Consider the following 15,401-nt stretch of genomic DNA (forward strand, 5'->3'; position numbering starts at 1 on the left):
CAGTGGTTCGGCTGTCAGTGGTCAGTTTCGGTATATTTACGGTATATTTTGATAATGACGGTTTATTTCTGATAGTCTGCTCATTTCCTCTTTGGACAGGTTATATCTTCATGAAACCGAATTTCAAAGTCGAGAAATATGATTTCCGATCATGAACATTTAACGATTAACCCACTGTCGAATTTTCAAAATGACCGCCAAACTCATTTAGCACACAAAAAATACTGACATTTTTCGCTCTCAATTCGTCGTGGGTCTTCAAAATTTGCTCTCTTTTTTCAGGTGAAGAGAGCGTTTTCGTGGTGACTTTCCCCTCCTTTTCGTGGTGTGAGAAACATGTATCTTACGGGAACATTCCTGTAAGATGCATTTGATTTGTATGGGAAAATTTTCAGCAAAATGGGGAAATGAAGTAGCAGCATTGTTGTGCAACTTTGGCACGGAATGAGCCACAATCTGCATACCTTGGGAAAATGGATATTATGGACTTGAGATATTGTTTGTAATTTCAGGCTCCAATTAATGCAGAAACTACTCAGTCTCTGTTTTAAAAATATTAACGAAATTTTGCAGCTCACGGGTTCCAATATTAGGTATCAGAACCGGGATAAATGTATTTATAAAACACAAAACATATGCATTAATAGGTAAAACACATGTCAATCTAGGATAAAATCATAAATAATGTTTCAATGGAGCTTGGAACAAAACATTTAACATCAATTAAAAGAAATAAGGTATGGTATACAAAAGTGTATAAAATCTTGTAGAAAATGTATGTATCTATCGGATAAAATTATTGGTTTAGAGCTGAGAGTCCCAGCTAGCTAGTAATATTAAACCGAATATCAAAATCGAGGAATATCAACGCAATCTTATCGTGTCAGTCAGTATAATTACGGTATATTTTTATAATGACAAGGTAAATTTCGGTTTATTTCTGAGGGTATATTTCATCGATAAAATCCGCGGTCACACTGAATTTCATACGTGTCGGTTTTTTTGGAAAGGTAGGCTGGGCTGTGGGAAATTTTAGAAAAATCGGGAAAGATTTAAAGTTGTAGTCTAACGAGTGAAGAAAGGGATTTTAGGTGCGACAGAAGGAATCTCAGCTCTTAAGTTAAATTCAGTGGACAATTAATATATAATGCAACTTTCCAAATCGTTTGCAGTCACAACAACACATAAAATGGCTCCTCCACAGAGAATGCGCGTCGCCAACGAGAAGGCCAGCAAATATGTGACAATGCGTGGCAATGTACCAAAATCCTCGGTAAGTTTTGGTTCAAAATGTAATTAGCTCGAATCAAAAATGCATGGAATGCACCTCGCACGAGCTTAGCCTGATACATTCAATCTTAAAAAGTGCCACGCCGTCATTGATTTTATTATTGCTTGCTGCTGCTGTGTGCGTGCGCCAGTGTGCGTAAGCGTGGAGGAAGTTTTTGTATGGGTGGCGAATGTTATCGCTTCTTCGTGATTAGCTGTTGCGTTCGTCAGCTCATACACCGGCCCGGCTCTCCATCTAATGTGCATATCTGTGATGCATTGACTAATTCTGATTTATAATTGGCATTTTCAGAAAGCGAAAGAGGGACAGTACCCCGTTGGACCCTGGCTCTTGGCGCTGTTCATCTTTGTTGTCTGCGGCTCGGCTATTTTCCAGATCATTCAGTCGATTCGCGCTGCGTAAACCGTTCCATGTGACAGACAGTAGCAATAAAAACAAATCTGAAGATACTTCTTTCTGGAACTCTGGATCTAAATTCTATATCCTTCCCAAAACTCCTTTCATAGCTGAATTATAACTATCCCCGGCAATATGTGCAACGTCCGCTGAGGATGACCCCCAAAAACTTGGCTTTCCAGTTCCATTTTATGTTTGCAATATGAAACTCTGTAGACACATGCAAAATTCAAGTCCATTTCACGCATTTTGTATTAATTTTAAGCTAAAAAAACTGAACATTATGTGCATTCCTGCGATTCTCTCTGTACACTTACGAATTAACTAAACCATTGCTGATTGTGTGCTGGTTGCAGTCACAATTTTATTGACGATTGAATGCATTTCTAAGATGCTTCTCAATGCAGTTTTAAATAGTGCAAAGTGTTTAAGCGTTGTTTTCTAACGCGAAGACGAATAGAGAAGTAACTAAGAGTACATACATAATAATGATAAATAATATATGATAATTTTTTTACCTAAGTTTTATGACTTTATTATGGACGGGGGAGACTCAAGCATGGTCGATTCAGATTGTGCAGCCGCTCATAGTCTCACTGGGGGTGTTGAAATCGAGAGTTTGAGTAAAAATTGTATTGTATTCTAGAACCTGATATGGATTCCACATCGAATATCCATCCCTTGTCCAGGTCTAAAAAGGCGCTCCAGACGTATTTTTTATAAATTATAATTTTTAAAATCATTTATAAGTCACGTCACCAAAACATTATGGGACATTTAAAAATACTGGTGGAGAAGTCACAGTTTTGTAAAAATTCCCCATCTCTAGATAGAAACATAAACAGCTGTCGCCGATGGAACATTTTTGGAAAAATGTGTGTAAAATTATATATTGTGCGAAAAACCTATTGAAAAGCCAATGCGGCGTTTTTTTACATCAGTTAATGCTCAAATAATGTCGAAGAATAAGGGGAAAGCAAAGTCCGCCGTTGAAAGTGCAAAAACAAAGCCGGCGCCAACGAGTGACAGTCCAGTCACCGTAGATAAAAGTGGAAATATATGTATTAAAATACTTGCAAAACCGGGAGCCAAGCACAATGGCATTACGAACATTGAACTGGAAGGCGTTGGCGTCCAAATAGCCGCACCGCCCAGTGAAGGCGAAGCTAATGCAGAGCTGGTGAAATTTCTGTCCAAGGTTCTGGGGCTGCGCAAGAGCGACGTCTCCCTGGACAAGGGATCGCGGTCCCGCAACAAGATCATACTGATCAGCAAGGGTGCATCGACAGTTGAGTCGATTGAGCAGCTGCTGCGTAAGGAATGTGAATCGTAGAGCCAATCCAATAAAAATATTCATATATATGCATTTTAAAACACAATTTGTTTGTTTATTTGGTTTTATCATCGATCGATCTGGTCATCAAACCTTAAGATATAAATTTCAATTCTAGAAACTAGAGCGTGTAGTCTTTAGTTTATTTTTACATAAATTATGTGGACTCTAAATTAGAAATTCTTAAAACGACAACTGCTTCTGAAGTTAGTTTCCGGGAACCTGGAGGATTCTATTCTGTATGCGAGTGAGTGTGGGATGAATAAGCGTATAATTGTCGTATATAACGCGACAAAAATGTTAATGAAAAATAAAAGTTAACTCCTGTGTCAACGTAAGCTACAAACAGTCGAAACTTAGAAAATTGTTTTTGTGTTGTGTGTGAATGTGTGTTTGGTTTGAGAAAGCGATTGGATTGTTTAATCAACCTCCTCCATGTGGGAAGCGTCCTCGGTGTCCTCGACCAGATTGGGGGCATCACCACCACTGTGGGCGTCCTCGGTGGTCATGGGCTCATCCTCGTCGATGCCAAGACCCAGCTTGATCATGCGGTAAATGCGGCTGGCATGAACCTGAGGGCTGTCCAGAGAGAATCCGGAAGACAGCAGCGAGGTCTCGAACAGAAGGATGACCAGATCCTTTACAGCCTTGTCGTTCTTGTCGGCATCGGCCTTCTGGCGCAGGGCCTCGACAATGGGATGGTCGGGATTGATTTCCAACTGTTTCTTGCCGGCCATGTAACCCATGGTGGCGGTGTCGCGCAGAGCCTGGGCCTTCATGATACGCTCCATGTTGGCGGACCAGCCGAACTGCGAGGTGACGATGCAGCAGGGCGAGTCCACAAGACGGTTCGAGACGACCACCTTCTCCACTTTGCTGTCCAAGATGGACTTCATCAGCTTGCAGAGACCCTCGAACTTGGCCTTATCTTCCTCACGCTTCTTCTTCTCGGCATCATCCTCGGGCAGCTCCAGACCCTCCTTGGTGACGGACACCAGCTGCTTACCCTTGTACTCCTTCAAGTGCTGGATGACATACTCATCAATGGGCTCGGTCATGTAGACAACCTCGAAGCCGCGGGCCTTGACACGCTCAACGAAGGCAGAGTTGCTGACCTGGTCCTTGGACTCGCCAGTGATGAAATAGACGTGCTTCTGGTTATTCTTCATGCGGGACACGTAGTCCGACAGGGAGCAGAAATCATCGCCAGAGGCGGAGGTGTGGAAGCGCAGGAAATCGGCGAGCTTGGCGCGGTTGTTGCTGTCCTCGTGGACACCCAGTTTCAAGTTCTTGCTGAACTGGTCGTAGAACTTCTTGTAGTTCTCCTTGTCCTCGGTGAGCTCCTCGATCAGCTCCATGGTCTTCTTCACCAGATTCTTGCGAATCACCTTCAGAACCTTGTTCTGCTGCAACATCTCACGGGAGATGTTCAAAGGCAGATCCTCAGAGTCGACCACTCCCTTGATGAAGTTCAAGTACTCGGGAATGAGATCCTCGCAGTTGTCCATGATGAACACGCGGCGCACGTACAGCTTGATGTTGTTGCGCTTCTTCTGGTTCTCGAAGAGATCGAAGGGAGTGCGACGGGGGATGAACAGGAGGGCGCGGAACTCCAGCTGACCCTCGACCGAGAAGTGCTTCACACACAGATGATCCTCCCAGTCGTTGGTCAGGGACTTGTAGAACTCGCCGTACTCCTCCTGGGAGATATCATCGGGGTTGCGGGTCCAGATTGGCTTGGTCTTGTTCAGCTCCTCGTCTTCGGTGTACTTCTCCTTGATGGTCTTCTTCTTCTTGCCATCCTTGTCCTTCTTGTCGGCATCCTCATCCTCGCCGACATCTTCGATCTTTGGCTCATCGGTGTCCATGTCCTTCTTGGCCTCCTCATCCTTCTTCTCATCATCAGCCTCGTCGTCGCTGACCTCCTTCTCGCGCTCCTTCTCCACCAGCAGTTTAATGGGATACCCAATGAACTGGGAGTGCTTGTTAACGATCTCCTTGATCTTGCTCTCCTCAAGGTAATCGGTCTGATCCTCCTTGATGAAGAGCACGATCTTTGTGCCGCGACCCAGGGGCTCCGAGTTGTCGGCCCTCACGGTGAACGAACCGCCGGCGGACGACTCCCAGACGTACTGCTCATCATCGTTGTTCTTCGAGGTGACAGTCACACGGTCGGCAATCAGGTAGGCCGAGTAGAAGCCCACGCCGAACTGGCCAATCATGGAAATGTCAGCGCCAGCCTGCAACGCCTCCATGAAAGCCTTGGTGCCCGACTTGGCGATGGTTCCCAAGTTGTTAACCAAGTCGGACTTGGTCATGCCGATACCGGTATCAATGATGGTCAGAGTACCAGCCGTCTTGTTGGGAATCAGCTTGATGTACAGCTCCTTGCCCGAGTCGAGCTTGCTGGGATCCGTCAACGACTCATAGCGGATCTTGTCGAGGGCATCAGATGCGTTCGAAATCAACTCACGCAAGAAGATCTCCTTGTTCGAGTAGAATGTGTTGATGATCAACGACATAAGCTGAGCAATCTCAGCCTGGAATGCGAAAGTCTCGGCTTCTTCGGGCATCTGGAAGAGCAAGAAAATACCACACCAGAATTAGTCACAATTCAATAAATATGCAGCTGCATTTTCCAGCTGACCATTTTCGATAATAATTTCCCCCCCTCCACACCAGCAAAAATTTATTTATTTCAAAATGGCAGACGCCTCTTCCTTTGTTCTGTTCTCTTTCGCACACACGCATACATTACAGTTGGCAAGCACGCATACACACGCACGCATGGGGATGTACCCATTGTACATCGAGTTAACATATTTTGGAAGTTTCTAGAACGCATAGGGTTGTCCAATGTGTACATCATCCCCAGAAAGCCCTACTAATTGAAATTTTATAGAAGAAAAATTCTCCTTGACGACGACCGTTTGATGTACGGCTAAAGTATTTTGTGGTCAGCGTGTGCATACACATGCGTATGCATGTGTTTGAGTTAAATGAGCATGGAGCATCCAAGAACGCAAATGGAAATTTCTAGAACCAGATGGAAACAAAGCCTTTCTGATGACAACTCTTAGAAATTCGATTCATGCCTAGAGTTTGATTCACGTTTTCGAATTTTCTCGAAGATGGCCATCCATGACTGTATGCATGAGTTGCACATTCGCATGTGTCTGTGCGTGTGTATGGCATGTGCAAAAGACTGAATTTAATCGAGAAAAAAATAAGCACGTGTGCCAACAAAATTAAGCTATGTGAATTTTTAATTAAACAGCCTTTGATGGGAATGGAAAGGTTAAGTTAGAGCCTGAGCTTAACCGGTATTCCAGAAAATTCGCGCAGAGCACAAATTACTGCCGGCATAATTTTTCACTGTGTGCGTGTGTAGGTGTGCGAGGCGTGAAGCTACTTTTTGACAGCTCGTGGCTATAACTGGGCGCAAAAAAGGCCTTTTTCTCCGATTATAAGATCTTGCAAGGAATTTCAAAGATTCTATTGATTTTCTGCATTTGGGTCAAGAACTTTTCAGCAGCACACGCGCCCCGCAAGCCACTGCCACCGCACATTTCGTTAAATAAATGCACTTTCATCGTAACAGCTTACCTTGAGTGTGTTTTAATTTCACAGCAAACAGATAAAAATATAAGTATTTTCACTTCGATTTGTGCAGAATAAATTCACTTTTCACTGCGCTCCAAACGCACCTTTTGTTCAACGAACGAAAATTTTTCAAGACTCGAGCCGGCACCAGTCACACCGCCTGCTTTTATAGAAAAAACCAACCCCCGTAGAATGTTCTAGAGGTTTCTAGAGGCTTCGAGACTCCAGGGCTACTATTTCCGGTGCTCGCCCAGAGTTGTTCAGAGGAGAAATATACCGAAATATACCGTCATTATCAAAATATACTGAGTGAGACGATAAGCTGCGTAGATATTCCTAGATTTTGATATTCGGTTTAATATGACTGGTTAGCTAGGACTTAAACAACTGAAAATATCAATATATCAGATAGATGAATCAATTTTCTACAATTTGGCTTATTTTAAGGACTGCCATTAATTGGATTACTTATAGAATAAGGTTTGAACAAAGGTCAGCAAAAATGTCCATTTTTTACATGGTATCTACAAGGTAATCTACACGCTAACTATACATTTTCTACAAATAGTTGAATTTGTTCGGTATTTTTTATTTTGTTTTTATTAGCGCGCGCAAAAAAAAAGGAATTGAATTTGTTAGTAAAAATTCCACAAAACCTGGTTCGAACGCTCCGAGAGGCAGTTCTTTTATTTTTACAATAAATTTTGGGCCTAGCGTCTTGTTGGAGATAGAATTGGGACCACTCCGTATAACTAATCATCTCATAAAATTGATTACTCGTATTATAATTTTTTATTTATTTGTAATTTAGCGGTAATTCCACGTTTCAAGTTTTGATCTTGAAGTTGAACTTTTGATTGCGGTGAATGGATAAGGGTATGAGGTGTGAAATATGAATCACAAAATTCAAAGCATAAAACCCACTACAGCACCCTAAGGCATTTGATTTAAAATTTTAACCAATGAAATTCGGGGACCTAACGGGATTTTTGGTTTCAACCAATGAACATTTTTCCAAATAAACATTCAAGTTATATAATATCGAGGGATTTTTGTAAAATTTGAATCTAAAATATGGATAATGTATCGAAAAAAAAATAAAAGTTAAATTAAGACTTCGTATATTTACTCCATACTAATAGAATAATATAAGCAACATAGCCCCTTATCCTTACATAAAGGCACCAGACGAATGTTATTTTGGCATTGTTGAGCACAGCTTAAGTCAATTACTTAAGTCAATTTTAATATGTATTTATTAATAAACAATAAACCCCAGTTCATTTCACTATACCGTAAATATACAGCACATATGTATGTATACTGACAAAATGTGTTTATATTGCTCGATTTTGATATTCGATTTAATATTACTAATATTACTAGTTGATGTTAAATTTGTTGTTCCAAGCTGCTTTGAAACATTAATATTGCATTTTTCTTATATTTCTAATATTTTAAATGTTTAAGTAGAACGGGGTTTGGTGAGAAGGTATATTTTGGTATATTTCTGAGGTTCCAGTCACACTGGACAGCAGCGACAAAACAAATCAAATCAAATAATTATTTTTCAATATATTAAGATACTTTTCAAAATGACCGCCAATCTCTATTTATCGTAAAAAAATATCGATATTATTCGCTCTGAAATCGTGGTGGTTTTTTAAAATTTGCTCTCTTTTCCGAGGTGAAGAGAGCGTTTTCGTGGTGACTTACCAACCTTTTGGTTGTGTGAGCCACATGTTCTTAACGGGAACCGTAGCAGGAATTAAATTTCTTTATCGTTATTATTAATGATATGATTTAAAAAATTATCAATGGATATTTTTGTGGTACTCAGCGGATTTGTGAGGCCCTATTTTATTGTTTCATGGTCGTCCATTTTTTGGACTTTGCCCAGAAAACCACTCCAAATGTTTACAGAAAATTTCGAAAGAATTGATTGGCTGAAAGTTGAATACGCGTCAGGAAAACCGTTACTTTTGTAACGGATTTTACATCGAAAAGTATTTTTTGGGTACAAAAAGAAAATATTTATTATTGAAGGCCGTCTGGCTAAGTCTGGCTAAGTGGAGGCCAAGTCGGGTCTGGCGGGGATTTATATCGCCAAATGGATCTGGCGGACTCTCAAGATAAATATAAATGTACGTTTCTCAAATTTAACAAGATCCCACGTCAATACCTAACTTTCTCTGATCACAAAAATAAAGTTTTCTAAAAATAGGAACGCTAGAATATGCTTCACTTGACTCATTTTTTAACCAAGCAATTGTATGTCCAATACATGTAAAACTTAAGCAAGTAGTAGCTTAAAATAATAGTAAAAGTTCGTAGTTCTCCAGGCGAAAAGGTATCTATCTATGGCAAATTTTTGACGCACGCGACATTTGAAAAATGAGATGAAAATAATTCCCGTTTACCAATAAATACTGAAACTGTACCTGAATTTCAACCTTTTCAATTGGTTGGTGCTGATTATTTGGAATGTAGATTCATTGTTGCGCGTTCCGTAATATACATTTGATTTGTATGGGAACAATTACAGCAACATGTGGAAATTAATTGGAAGCATTGTCATGCAACTTTGGCACGAAATGGGCAACAAATCTGAATACCTTGGGAAAATGGATATTATGGACCTGAGATATTGTTTGTAATATCATGCTCCAATTAATGCAGAAGCTACTCAGTCTCTGTTTCTGTCTCTATTTAAAGATATTTTGCAGCTCGCGGGTACCAATCGGTATCGGAATCGGGATAAATGTATTTATAAAACACAAAACATATGCATTAATAGGTTAAAACATATCAATCTAAGAAAAATGCAATATTAATGTTTCAAAGCAGCTTGGAACAATAAATTTAACATCAATTAAAGGAAATACGGTATACACAAGCCCACACGCATAGAAGAAACTTGGTTGACCAGCAACAATGACGTCACATTTAGTCAACATTTACGTTGTATGCTTTGGCCGTTTTTGTTTGAACCCTATTATGTAAACAATCCAATGAAAAGGAGTTCTAAAAAATAGCCAGTCTTGTACAAAATTGATTGATAAATCGGATAAAAAATTATTTGTTTAGGGCTGAGAGGGCCAACTAGCTTGTACTATTAAACGGAATATCAAAATCGAGGAATATCAACGTCTTATCGTGGCCGTCAGTATATTTGCGGTATTTTTTGATAATATTTGGATATATTTCTGTGGGTCAGCGATATATTTTATTGAAACTAGAGCTGTCAAACGATTGATAGTTGAGCCATCGATAGTTTTGAATGTTTTGAAAAAACAATCGATACTGTCGTAATAGTATCGGGCTCAAATAATTAATAAAAAACCATTGAAACCTTTTGGGAACTTGTCCATTGTAAAAATCAGATGCCACCTGTCGATTTATTTAAAAATTTGTCTTCGTATTTTATAGCAGCCAATCCAAACATATCAGAAGCGCAAGAACTGTAGCTCGATACTAACATGATAGTCGCAAAACCGTCGAAAGTAGCGGATAGCAGCAAAACATCGATACTATCGATAGTGCCCTGCCCTCGATGACAAAAAATATTAATAAATTTGACTTAAAATTTTCCCCAATTAGCTGTCAGCAGGTCTCGCCTCGTTTGTTTTTACATACCATACCTGCCGAAAACACCAACGAAAATGCAAACGTAAACGCAAACGAAGCCTCTGCCTCGGATTCAGATTTGGATTTCGGATTTCGGATCTGCACTGCTGGGACCACCTATCCTATGCTTGGACCTGCAGCAGCAAAAAATCTGCGTCTTTCATTGGTTGTCGCGTGCAGTTCGGTGCGTTTTTCGCTCGCAAAGTGCTCACCAAACCCCAAGCCACACACACGTGTGCAGTGATTGTAAAAACACGGGCGCAGGGCAAACAGTGCTGGCCAAACCAGCTGCCCAGTTGAATGTCCTTTATCCTCCTCGTAAAGTAAACCCCTGGCAGTGCTTGTAAAAGTGTAAGTGCGCTTCGTTTTTCTTTCTTTCCTTTTTTTTTCATTGCCAAACATCGAAAACAGTGGAACTTGTTTCTTAGCGGTACTTAAATGTTGGCCGTCGCTATAAAAAAAAAAACTCCCGCCAAGCCGTAATATACACTCACTCGTATTCGTACCATATTCTGGTATAAGTGCCAAAGCCAGGCCCCCAACTTCTTGACTCACGCTGTGAGATAACTTTGGGGGAAATGATACAACATCCAGAATCCAGAATATACCCATACATGTCGCCATGCCAAGCCATGTCTGTTGGCTGGTCACTAATGCGGGAGATTCAGTTGGCGCGACTTTTGTGAAACATCGTATAACGGCAGCAGACAAATGTGCGGCAGCGGCATTTCGAAATATGTGGATTGAATCTTTGGCAAGACAAAGAACCAGCGCTGAGCAGCGACAGAGATGATCAATGGAAGTGCTAAAGCAATATGCTTAGATTAGATTAAAGATCAGCCGCAACGCTTCAAGTGATTGATTTGATTTACTGAGAGAATGGCATAGACCGAGTTGCTACTGTCTAGGAATGCCTCATGCAGCGAACCATAAATATTTCAAATGTCAGAGGATTATCTCTCTCTCTCTCTCTCCCTCTCTCTCTCTGTTTGGCACCAATCCCAAAATCCAACCAAACAACTTGCCTCATTAACCGCCGCCTGTGGGGAGCTGGCAATGAAAATGAGACCTAGCCATAACAATAACCCATCTTGCAGCAGCAGCCGCCATTTGGAGAAGGAAATTCCATTTCCATCTATAGGAAAAACTGTACTGTTGCCCAGCGCGGCTAATAAATGGCCATTCAATGGATGTGGATCGGTATTGGGTATTGGGTATGGGTCCCCCCTATTAAAGGAGAAAGTTTACTTTTGGCTTTGGCTCTGGCGCAAAAAACTAAAATCTCAGCAGAAATAAAAGGCTGCTGCTGCCTGTCGATCGGATGTGCATTCTACTGCAGGGGAGAGGATCCCCAATAAGGTTGGAGACCTCTCTCTCTCTCTCCCCACTCCATCCACTCATTAGTGGCTTGGAAAATGCCTTGTCACGAGTTTCCCCTATTGATGAAGGGGCGGGGACGGGGAATGGGAGAACCCATTGAGGAAAACGCACGTTTTTAATGCAGTCCAATCTGGGCAGCAGCATGCAGCATGCCTCTGGTGCACAGTGTATCTTGCTTATATCTGCATCTGGTAGATACGCGAAACTCTTAATTGCCACACTTTATGCACACACTCCTCCAACGGCGGTCTATCATCTCTAACTAACCCTCTGTTTGTTTCGTCTCTTGCAGCAATCCGCTCATTGCAAAAAGTAAATGTCACATTAAAAGTCATAATTAATGTACAATGGGCGGCACTCGTTGCACTTTTCGAGATTGTAAAGTCTCTTCAAACCGCAATCCATCCATGCACTTCTTCAAGTTTCCCGTACGTGACCCGCGACAATTGGAGAAATGGCTACAAATTTGCGCCAATGAAGAGATTTTAAAAGTATCTCATGGTAAGCTGGCCAACCGGGCTGTGTGTGCACGTCATTTTCGCCTTGAGTGCTTCATGAACTATAAAATGGACCGACTTATTGCCAAGCAGACGCCGACGTTGATGCGAGTGAACAAGGATCTCGCGTGGGACTTTGAATCTATCGACGAGAACGGCGAGGCAATGCTTGTAAAACTGCCTTCTCCCATCTCAGCACATCTGAAACCACCAGAGGGATTTGAGTGTCCTCTTGGATTTGATACGGATGCCATTGAAGACGTAATTAGCTTGGATCGATTGGTAAATAAGAGACCTGCTACAAGCTTGCCAGAGAGAGCAATCAAAAGGCGGATGGTGACTTTGAGGACAGAGCAGGAGCAGGAGCACCAAATCAGTACTAAAATTCCACCAAGAATAATTGACTTGCCTCGAAATGGATTGAAAACGCAAACAGAGGAAATTTACAAGCCAATTATTAGTAAAATCAGTTCACGCCCAATAATTGAGGAACCCTCGTTTCCCATAGAGCAAAGTCTGGAAATGACTGTGGGTGAAGAAGAAGATACTGCCGTTCCTGAATCAGATATGCAAACGCTATCAACGTCGAAGGAATGCCAACTTCAGCTGGAATACAACAAACTAAAGTTAGAGATGTTAAAGCTTTCAGAAGAGAATGCGCACTTGAAGCAGGCGTCCATACCATCCACCAGTAGAGCTCAACCGTCAAGCTCCTCGACAAACATGACTAAGCCGCAGCTATACAACGGCATAAAGAAGTATCTGGGACCCACTGTGGCCGCTCTGGTGCGCATGGAAATGTTCGGTGGAGCCGAGGATCGTAACTGGAAAGATGACGAGCGGCGCTTTGCTGTAGAGCTGCTGCAGTTGGGCGAAAATATATACGAGCATTGCTGCGAGGAGTGGCGCTTTAGATTGCCCTCGCTGAGGATTGCACGCTCCTGGCTGAACAGCAAAGAATCGGAAGATGTTGATGATTCAATCGATTTTTAGCCTTATTTAGCGTTTTATTTCGTTTACTTTTCCATTCATACTTTTAAAATTGCATGTAAATATATAAAATTAGCTTCTAGAGTACGATGGGGTTGTCCAAATGGCATATGATCGAATCATCTGTAGTCTTCGATACGCAAATCTCCTGGGTAGAGGCATCGCAGAAGTAGCTTGTGGGGCAGCTGCCGGTAACGTTCGTAGGCTTGGTGGCGCCGAAGCAGAAGGCGAACGTGGAACGGGAGGTGCAAGCGAAAGTGTAGTTGGGTCCACACTGGCCACAGCTATCGGTATCGCCGCAGCTGGCCGGAGTTTCGCTGCGCTGGAAGCAAATAATTGGCTGATCTGTGCAGACCAGGCCATCCGTGCACGTGAAGGTCTGTGCGGTATTGGGCTTGCTGCCGCCAAAGCACAGGTTGTACGAGGTCTGATTTATGCAAGCGGCCCCATTAGACTGGCACACATCGCAGGCAGACCAGATCAAACTCCCCTGCAGCGCCACAAGGACCAACTAAACGTTCAGACACAACAAGTCAAACAATCTCTCTCATTATGACCACTTTGGAAGCACTCACCAGAACAACGCACTTGTACATCTTTTCGTCGTAACTAATCTTTTACGAATGGTCCGCGATCTCGGAAGACATCACATTTTTAGCACTTTCGTCAGCACTGCCGAATATGGTTTTAGCGGCCCGAATAATTTGGGGTTCGGTCCAGAACCTTGAGCGTGTATCTTTCTTATCTTTATGTAAGCAAACCACACCCACTTCTGCTAAGCCTAGACTCCTATAAAACGGATTGGCAGAAGATCTGCCCTCGATGACAAGAAACTAGACCTTCGCGCTAAATAGACATGCGTGCAAATATTATTTTAAAAGTGAGTAAAGCTAATAGTAAAGTCAATTTCACACATTTCTTTCCCGTTTCTCCAAACGGCTCTCGGTCGATCCGCTGGCTGCTCAAATTGTGCACTCAGACAGACAGAATTGAATCTATAGACAGATAGACACTATGCGTGCGTAAACGAGACCAGCTATGGATTCTGCTTTAACCGGGAAACGGTCGACTTCGTGTCCCGAAGCAAATTTTTGCACGCTGGTCAAAATTGGTTCTCCCCAAAAGACCTCCTCAGTGAGTGATTTGATTTCATTCGTTATTTTCCGTGACAATTTCGCATTGCATTTCACTTCTTTCAGCCTTCTTGTGTACCTGATGATACGATATCTCCACTAAATGTTGATGTTTATTGTTCAACGTTACGACAAAATGGATACTTTCGGGTGGAGAGTGATTCAACCTGCAGACAGTGAGTCTAGCTTTATTGTTGATTTTGCGTTAAATGGGAATTATTAATGTACGAAATTTTCCAATTTCAGGTAGGTGTATTGCTTTAAATTGAGCTTAGATTACCTGGGTTGGTTATACTTCTGCAACACCAATGAATTTTACAACTCTGATACCGACTCATGCCAGGCCGAGCGCCCCGCGAGTTGCTTAAAAACGGTCAAATTAAAGATACATTTGTTTTTGTTTAAATTCCAATATGTTAATTGCCCAAGAATATTATTTAGTGGGAAGGGAAATCTCTTCCATGTTGTTGAATAAAATGGTGGGGGCTAGGCGATTTTAGGGGAACTCGCTTCTTGTACACTGTACTATATACATCCCTGCGGCTTTGTGGCAGAGCAGTAGTGTAATGTTGCATCATAATACAAGGACTCTTTACAGGTACTGATCAGCGGCCTAGCTTCTCCATTTAACACATAACAAAAGACGTAACTGCAAGTCAAATAAGAGTTTAGTTTCGTAGTTTGGAAAAGGTACAGAAAAATATCACTGTTTACCTGCCGCAAGTGGGATCGTTTTGATTTTCAAATGAAGCCGATTTAGTCACATCCAGGCAGGTCTTTTCGGCACTCCATTCCTGTGAGATTTGGTCATCTAATTCGGGTGCTGGGTGTGCAGCCAAGCATTGCACCAGAAGCTGCAATATTTAATATTTAAAATGTTTAAGATGTACGTCCCCAGGCCTATCCTTGCTACTCACTAGTGATAAAATAAGCTTCGCCCACATGATGATCTTTTTCCTACCACTTAACTTTGCAGTATGGCAACTTAGAACAGGCCACAGAGTGGTCTTATAAGTCTGAAATTCTTAATCTATATGGTCTTTTATATCTCTTCGCACCATGGTACACTGATAAACTTTTATGGCGGACTTATTTAGGTTTCACATTTAATGATATCATGCTAAGCGTAATTAGTATTTTCGCTGGAATTG

General features: G+C 41.8%; 7 protein-coding genes and 1 long non-coding RNA gene across 10 annotated transcripts; 4 read left to right on the forward strand and 4 right to left on the reverse strand.

The window, feature by feature from the left end:
• The first annotated feature begins 937 nt into the window (after nucleotides 1-937).
• LOC111073425 (stress-associated endoplasmic reticulum protein 2) lies at nucleotides 938-1,740 on the forward strand. Of its 2 annotated transcripts, none has more exons than XM_022365725.2 (3): nucleotides 938-1,010; nucleotides 1,173-1,273; nucleotides 1,583-1,740. In XM_022365725.2, exons 2-3 carry the CDS (start codon nucleotides 1,190-1,192, stop codon nucleotides 1,691-1,693), a joined length of 195 nt encoding a protein of 64 aa, XP_022221417.1. In that variant the 5' UTR covers nucleotides 938-1,010; nucleotides 1,173-1,189; the 3' UTR covers nucleotides 1,694-1,740. The 2 variants fall into 2 exon arrangements, with proteins under 2 accessions (XP_022221417.1, XP_022221416.1); XM_022365724.2 differs by having other exon boundaries at nucleotides 999-1,091.
• On the reverse strand, nucleotides 1,171-2,443 carry LOC121404038. Its single transcript, XR_005967653.1, has 2 exons — nucleotides 2,337-2,443; nucleotides 1,171-2,283 (listed from the first exon to the last, which is right to left on the reverse strand). It is a non-coding gene; the product is annotated as an uncharacterized LOC121404038 (long non-coding RNA).
• Nucleotides 2,444-2,479: 36 nt separating this feature from the next.
• On the forward strand, nucleotides 2,480-3,061 carry LOC111073422 (UPF0235 protein C15orf40 homolog). Of its 2 annotated transcripts, XM_022365720.2 has the most exons (2): nucleotides 2,480-2,562; nucleotides 2,629-3,061. In XM_022365720.2, exon 2 carries the CDS (start codon nucleotides 2,643-2,645, stop codon nucleotides 3,018-3,020), a length of 378 nt encoding a protein of 125 aa, XP_022221412.2. In that variant the 5' UTR covers nucleotides 2,480-2,562; nucleotides 2,629-2,642; the 3' UTR covers nucleotides 3,021-3,061. The 2 variants fall into 2 exon arrangements, with proteins under 2 accessions (XP_022221412.2, XP_022221411.2); XM_022365719.2 differs by having other exon boundaries at nucleotides 2,487-3,061.
• Nucleotides 3,050-6,756, reverse strand: LOC111073421 (heat shock protein 83). Its single transcript, XM_022365718.2, has 2 exons — nucleotides 6,627-6,756; nucleotides 3,050-5,593 (listed from the first exon to the last, which is right to left on the reverse strand). Exon 2 carries the CDS (start codon nucleotides 5,591-5,593, stop codon nucleotides 3,440-3,442), a length of 2,154 nt encoding a protein of 717 aa, XP_022221410.1. The 5' UTR covers nucleotides 6,627-6,756; the 3' UTR covers nucleotides 3,050-3,439.
• A 3,415-nt stretch (nucleotides 6,757-10,171) lies between these two features.
• LOC121403745 lies at nucleotides 10,172-13,204 on the forward strand. The gene is made up of 2 exons (XM_022365782.2): nucleotides 10,172-10,601; nucleotides 11,923-13,204. Exon 2 carries the CDS (start codon nucleotides 11,978-11,980, stop codon nucleotides 13,118-13,120), a length of 1,143 nt encoding a protein of 380 aa, XP_022221474.1. The 5' UTR covers nucleotides 10,172-10,601; nucleotides 11,923-11,977; the 3' UTR covers nucleotides 13,121-13,204.
• On the reverse strand, nucleotides 13,125-13,888 carry LOC111073475. The gene is made up of 2 exons (XM_022365784.2): nucleotides 13,693-13,888; nucleotides 13,125-13,628 (listed from the first exon to the last, which is right to left on the reverse strand). The coding sequence occupies exons 1-2, from the start codon at nucleotides 13,711-13,713 to the stop codon at nucleotides 13,197-13,199; spliced, it is 453 nt and encodes a 150-aa protein (XP_022221476.2). The 5' UTR covers nucleotides 13,714-13,888; the 3' UTR covers nucleotides 13,125-13,196.
• A 156-nt stretch (nucleotides 13,889-14,044) lies between these two features.
• On the forward strand, nucleotides 14,045-14,660 carry LOC111073473. The gene is made up of 3 exons (XM_041592639.1): nucleotides 14,045-14,251; nucleotides 14,317-14,426; nucleotides 14,497-14,660. Exons 1-3 carry the CDS (start codon nucleotides 14,156-14,158, stop codon nucleotides 14,498-14,500), a joined length of 210 nt encoding a protein of 69 aa, XP_041448573.1. The 5' UTR covers nucleotides 14,045-14,155; the 3' UTR covers nucleotides 14,501-14,660.
• LOC111073476 lies at nucleotides 14,652-15,276 on the reverse strand. Its single transcript, XM_022365785.2, has 3 exons — nucleotides 15,168-15,276; nucleotides 14,965-15,104; nucleotides 14,652-14,899 (listed from the first exon to the last, which is right to left on the reverse strand). The coding sequence occupies exons 1-3, from the start codon at nucleotides 15,192-15,194 to the stop codon at nucleotides 14,776-14,778; spliced, it is 291 nt and encodes a 96-aa protein (XP_022221477.1). The 5' UTR covers nucleotides 15,195-15,276; the 3' UTR covers nucleotides 14,652-14,775.
• Between the last annotated feature and the right edge of the window lie 125 nt (nucleotides 15,277-15,401).

Source organism: Drosophila obscura, unplaced genomic scaffold (assembly GCF_018151105.1).
Source record: "Drosophila obscura isolate BZ-5 IFL unplaced genomic scaffold, ASM1815110v1 contig_181, whole genome shotgun sequence".
NCBI classification, from domain to species: Eukaryota; Metazoa; Arthropoda; class Insecta; order Diptera; family Drosophilidae; genus Drosophila; species Drosophila obscura.

What these genes read in the sequence shown, in the direction of transcription:
- LOC111073425 (XM_022365725.2), top strand. Translation starts at nt 1,190, where the DNA reads ATGGCTCCTCCACAGAGAATGCGCGTCGCCAACGAGAAGGCCAGCAAA. An exon ending in GCAATGTACCAAAATCCTCG is followed by an intron (nt 1,274 to 1,582) that starts GTAAGTTTTGGT and finishes TGGCATTTTCAG; the next exon opens with AAAGCGAAAGAGGGACAGTA.
- LOC111073473 (XM_041592639.1), top strand. Translation starts at nt 14,156, where the DNA reads ATGGATTCTGCTTTAACCGGGAAACGGTCGACTTCGTGTCCCGAAGCA. An exon ending in CTCCCCAAAAGACCTCCTCA is followed by an intron (nt 14,252 to 14,316) that starts GTGAGTGATTTG and finishes CACTTCTTTCAG; the next exon opens with CCTTCTTGTGTACCTGATGA.
- LOC121403745 (XM_022365782.2), top strand. Translation starts at nt 11,978, where the DNA reads ATGGGCGGCACTCGTTGCACTTTTCGAGATTGTAAAGTCTCTTCAAAC.
- LOC111073476 (XM_022365785.2), bottom strand. Translation starts at nt 15,194, where the DNA reads ATGTGGGCGAAGCTTATTTTATCACTA. An exon ending in CGAAGCTTATTTTATCACTA is followed by an intron (nt 15,105 to 15,167) that starts GTGAGTAGCAAG and finishes TAAATATTGCAG; the next exon opens with CTTCTGGTGCAATGCTTGGC. An exon ending in AACGATCCCACTTGCGGCAG is followed by an intron (nt 14,900 to 14,964) that starts GTAAACAGTGAT and finishes TTTGACTTGCAG; the next exon opens with TTACGTCTTTTGTTATGTGT.
- LOC111073421 (XM_022365718.2), bottom strand. Translation starts at nt 5,593, where the DNA reads ATGCCCGAAGAAGCCGAGACTTTCGCATTCCAGGCTGAGATTGCTCAG.
- LOC111073475 (XM_022365784.2), bottom strand. Translation starts at nt 13,713, where the DNA reads ATGTACAAGTGCGTTGTTCTG. An exon ending in TGTACAAGTGCGTTGTTCTG is followed by an intron (nt 13,629 to 13,692) that starts GTGAGTGCTTCC and finishes CTGAACGTTTAG; the next exon opens with TTGGTCCTTGTGGCGCTGCA.
- LOC111073422 (XM_022365719.2), top strand. Translation starts at nt 2,607, where the DNA reads ATGCGGCGTTTTTTTACATCAGTTAATGCTCAAATAATGTCGAAGAAT.